This window comes from Chionomys nivalis, chromosome 10 (genome assembly GCF_950005125.1).
Source record: "Chionomys nivalis chromosome 10, mChiNiv1.1, whole genome shotgun sequence".
Lineage (NCBI taxonomy): Eukaryota > Metazoa > Chordata > Mammalia > Rodentia > Cricetidae > Chionomys > Chionomys nivalis.
The window spans coordinates 50802367-50806887 of record NC_080095.1 but is presented as its reverse complement, the minus strand read 5'-3'; the positions used below and the strand labels follow the sequence as shown (position 1 = coordinate 50806887).

The window sequence follows — 4521 nt, the reverse complement described above, 5'->3', positions numbered from 1 at the left end:
TAACCAGCTCTGTTTTACCTACAGCCATGTGGGATGTAAATGAATGTCCAGTGCAAATAAAGAATTTACTTTTATTTATAGTTACGGGTAACTTTTAATCAAGTCCATATAAGGATCTGGGTGATAACAGAGACTTACCAAGCACTCTGCGGTGTGGCAGATGAGTTGTGGTCATATCCTACCAAGTAACATCTGTTCCAAAGAACAGTCTGTAATTTTTTTTAGCAATTGTCTAATCAACATATTGTTGAGTGACTTCAGCTGTGGAGTCACTCAGCTTGGTTTTTGTTTTTTAATTATTTAAATTTTTTATGGAGGTGGTTATCTCACTGAACACTTTTGTTTGTACCTTCATTTCACAAAGTAGGTCAGTTTATTCCTGGTCCAACTGCTGATCTTCACTCTCGTGTCTCACTCTTAGAAGACACACCTCCAGCTGGGAAACCCATGAGAACACAATCAATGAACATCCCGATACTGAACAAAAACGCCACCCAGGACAAGGGGTCACTGAGGCAAAGCCCTGACAGTTTGGTTTTAAACTCTCTGCTCTTTTGCAGTCTCAGGCACCAACAGCTACTAGTGATTTGCAGTCTGAGTGAAATGCAGAGAGGCAGGGCTGCTACGATCACATTCTTTAATAACATTCCAGTCTAAAATTGAAAAGAGATGGCCATCTATCAGATGTAACAATAATTGAGGATCATGTAATCCAAACACAGGATGCAGATGTAAGTCCAAATGCTGTTTCGGAAGTTAGCCATAAAAGAATGAGTTCACGCTGACTGAATCTTGTTCTGAAAGGTGATGTTTCAGCTGCAATGTCTCTCTGCTAGTCACTCCGCTAGCAACGCAAGGCAAATGCTGGTACCGTTTGTGCCTTTAAGATCACAGGTCAAAAGAGCTAAGTAATGTGATAACAGAGAAAGACAAACACAACCTTTATTCTCTTTCAAAAGCCTCGAAAACAAGGCCTGGAACTACAGTTTAATCACAGGATTGTATGTTTCAGGGTCTCACATAAAAAGTTATAACAAAAGACTAATGTTGAACAAATGATAGCAAAATACATAGTTACCCTCAACTACAGAGTGAAAAAAATGTAGCAAACCCACTAGCCGACGAGCCAAGCATGCATAATAAATAAAACTTTCTAAAAGTCCATGCAGTGATCAGCATTTCAGTCAAAAATCACAGTCTGGGGTCTGATGTTAAATTTTATCACATTCAGAAGTCAGAAAGCCAGCACACTGGAATTACTAAAGAATTTTCTGACATCCATAAAAACAAGACAAGATGATTTTCAGTTTTGAATCTTAGACATGCTGTGCATCCACAAGCAATCAGCTACAACAGAACAAGAGAGTGCATGGAAATTGCTCACTGTAACTCAATGCTTGACTGCCATAAAAACAAAAACATACTGCAAGACCTTGTGCGGCCTTTTGGGAAGGCAAATATATCGATAACCTGGAAATAACTGCACTGGGAGCCGGGACCACACCACGTTAACTGTTCTCTTCAGGAAATCTGGGAGATGGTATCATGGGAAATTTTATTTTCAAGTTCCTTTAAATTATTATTCCATAAAAGGAGGGTTTTAAAATAAATGTCCCTTCATTGTACCTTTATTTTATAGCTTTCAATCAATTGTGGGGAATCAACATCAGCTGACTGATTTTACCATTAAGGCTGAAATAATCCTGAGTCTATTTTGCATGTAAGAATATAATCCTCTGCGTTCTTTAAACATGATCGCTAGCAATGAATTTCATTTGCCCATAAATTAAAACTGTGTTTAAGATAGCTCTTCGTGAAAATGACACAAATGAATTAAACTATTCCTTTAAGCATTAAAAAATGATAACGTTAATTCAAAAGGAACTGAGCAAAGAGGCAAGGGACACTCAGGGTCCCAGGAAAACAGCTTCCTGCTAAGATCATTTGCATCTCAGTTTCTAAGGTTAAGACTCTTCTCCCTGAGCCATGCAAACTGGCCTTGCATTTTCAGGTTTTTCCATAGTGCCTTCTGAAGAATGCTTTACATTTAATTACGAGTTGGCACGCTCCTGCTAGTTTCCCAGAGCTAGCAATTTTTCTCATTCATTCCACAAATTGCAAGCTTCCTATGTTTAAGACCAATCCCGAGTACTGTGATTGTCACTGTTCACGGGAACAAATTATTACTGGAAAAAAACCAAACTCAGGTGAGCGTTTCAGGCCCAGCCTGACTCAAGATTCCCAAAGTCAAAGGTACAGAGACTCTACAGGGAAGGCTGTGCATCCTGGCCTTCCTGGATCAGAACCTGAGAGGTTTGATGACTCTTCATCGACTTAAATTTTATCAAATATGCTTTCCCCACTCCTCCAAGCTTCTGCAGGTCACCAGTGGTCACCACACTCTATCTCAGCCCTCCCTCTCCCCCACCTATACCTCCCTCCCAGAAATTTGTGTTACTGGCAAAGAAAAAGCTCAGACTCAGAATCAAGATCCAACTGCAGGCTGCTGGGCTTAATGAGTTTCAGTCCAGGGATCTCCTCTGCCTTTTGGAATGCCACAACTTTAAGGACCTGACATGTCAACTCGGAAAGCCACGGGAGAGATGGGAAGAAATCGCAAGATAGGGCATTCGGCAATCCAAAACCCCGGAACAGTATTGTTATCTCTAAAAGGAAGAGGGTGATTCCTTTCTCTAGGCCCTTCGTCCACAAGAGGCTATCGGTGAGCTTGAAGTTGTATTAAGGAGCGAAAGGCCACGGCTAAAAGCGGCTTGGCCAAGAAGCAGGAAGGGGTCTTTGGGAAGCAGTATCACTCATCATCGTTGTCATCATCGTCCTGGTCCTGGTAGCGAATGTAGACGACCAGCATGACAAAGCCCATGAGGATGCAGAGGGAGCCGACGACCAGGTAGGCGATGCCCAGGAAAGGGTTCTTGCCACCCATCCATGAGATGTTGCTTAAGATGATGAGCTTGTGGCCGCCGAAGGCGCGCACTGGGTAGTTGTAGGTGATGTTGACACGGTAGGCACCCCGGGGCAGGCCGGCCGAGTAATTGCCCTGACGGATGCGCGCGTACAGCTTGCGAAAGGTGGGCAGCGCCGCCGTGCGCATCCACACCACGAAGTCCTGGTTGATGAAGCCGGTGTTGTTGGGATCGGGACTGAGATCGTAAACCGGCCGGTGCCAATTGGGCGGCGGCGCCGTGCCGCGGAAAGCCAGCGCCAGGCTGCCGTTCACCAGGGGCGGGTTGCGGAACTTGACGTGGTAGTCGGTCCACCAGGCGATGGCGGTGCGATCGAGAGGCACCTCGACGTAGGGTCCCCCGGGCTGGCGCTGGTGCCACAGCGTGAAGGAGTCGTTAAAGAGGCTGTTGGCGATGGCGCCGCAGGGCGCGATGGGCAGGCCGGTGGCACTGAGCTGGTAGGGGGCGCACTCGTTGGCCGGGTGGCGTAGCGCGCTGACCAGGCCGCTGAGCTGCGCGTCGTCGCGGGACACGCCGTAGCGTCGGTTGTTTTGGTAGAAGTTGGACAGCTCGTAGTAGAGGTAGACGGGGCCCGGGAAGAGCTCGGGCAGCGAGAAGTACCAGGCGCACGAGCAGTTGGGCGGCGGCGCGCGGCCCTGGCCCTCGGCAGCGCACAGCGAGCAGTTGCCGGTGCCGCCGTCGCCGGTGTAGTCGTACTCCAGCTCCTTGATGCCGTTGGAGGAGTAGAAGAGGCCCAGGCCCAGGCCGATGAAAGCCAGGCCGGCGCAGAAGAAGAGAGGCAGCGTGATGCCGGCCGAGAGCAGCGGCTGCCAGGCCGGGAGACGCTGCTGCGTGAAGGCCGTGTTGTCGGGCTGGTGCGCGCCCCGCGCTGTGGCGCTCCAGGTCATGGCGAGAGCTCGGCCGGGCACCCGCGGCGGGGTCTCAGCCCGGGGGCCAGCGCCTCCCCTCTCCCGCCTCTGCGCGCGCGCGCGTTCTCCCGGTTCGACGGCTGCTCCCCGGGCCCGCCTCCCGCCCGCGCAGGTGCGCCCGGCCCGCCCTCCGCGCAGGTGAGGTGGACGGCCAGGTACCCGGCGTCGCGGTTCAGTTCCGCCACCACCCAGGTGACCTGAGCCGGCTCCGCCCCTGCGTGGCGCCCTTCCCCGGTGAGCAGGGCGGAGTTCCCCAACTCACCAGGCCGGCTCTGGCTCCTCGCTCTCAATGTCCTGCTCTCCCTCCCTCTTTATCCCCCATTTCACTGTGAGTGATGGGATCTGAGCAGCTCATACCTTTGCTCAGGCAGCCACATCCCTTTCTGCCTTCTACAGCAGGGCCTGAGCCACTTTCTCCCAGGCACAAGCCCGCCTTCAAGCATAAAGTTCCACCCCGAGCTCATTCCAGGGTGGGGTTCTGTTGGCTTGATTATTTATTACCTTGTTAAGGTTGTTAAGCCTCGTTACGTAAGGAAAAGGGTGAGTCTTCAGGAGGTTTTCACTTAGTTTTCCAGCACAGGTTGTATACCTATTTCTGTGTCTACTCCCACGCCCACCCCGACTCTCCT

General features: G+C 50.0%; 1 protein-coding gene across 1 annotated transcript; it reads right to left on the bottom strand.

The window, feature by feature from the left end:
- Positions 1-654: 654 nt before the first annotated feature.
- Tmem30b (transmembrane protein 30B) lies at positions 655-4055 on the bottom strand. Its single transcript, XM_057782791.1, has one exon. The coding sequence runs from the start codon at positions 3869-3871 to the stop codon at positions 2810-2812; it is 1062 nt and encodes a 353-aa protein (XP_057638774.1). The 5' UTR covers positions 3872-4055; the 3' UTR covers positions 655-2809.
- Positions 4056-4521: the final 466 nt, after the last annotated feature.

Bases quoted from the DNA above. Each gene is read 5' to 3' on its own strand.
- Tmem30b (XM_057782791.1), bottom strand. From the start codon at position 3,871: ATGACCTGGAGCGCCACAGCGCGGGGCGCGCACCAGCCCGACAACACG.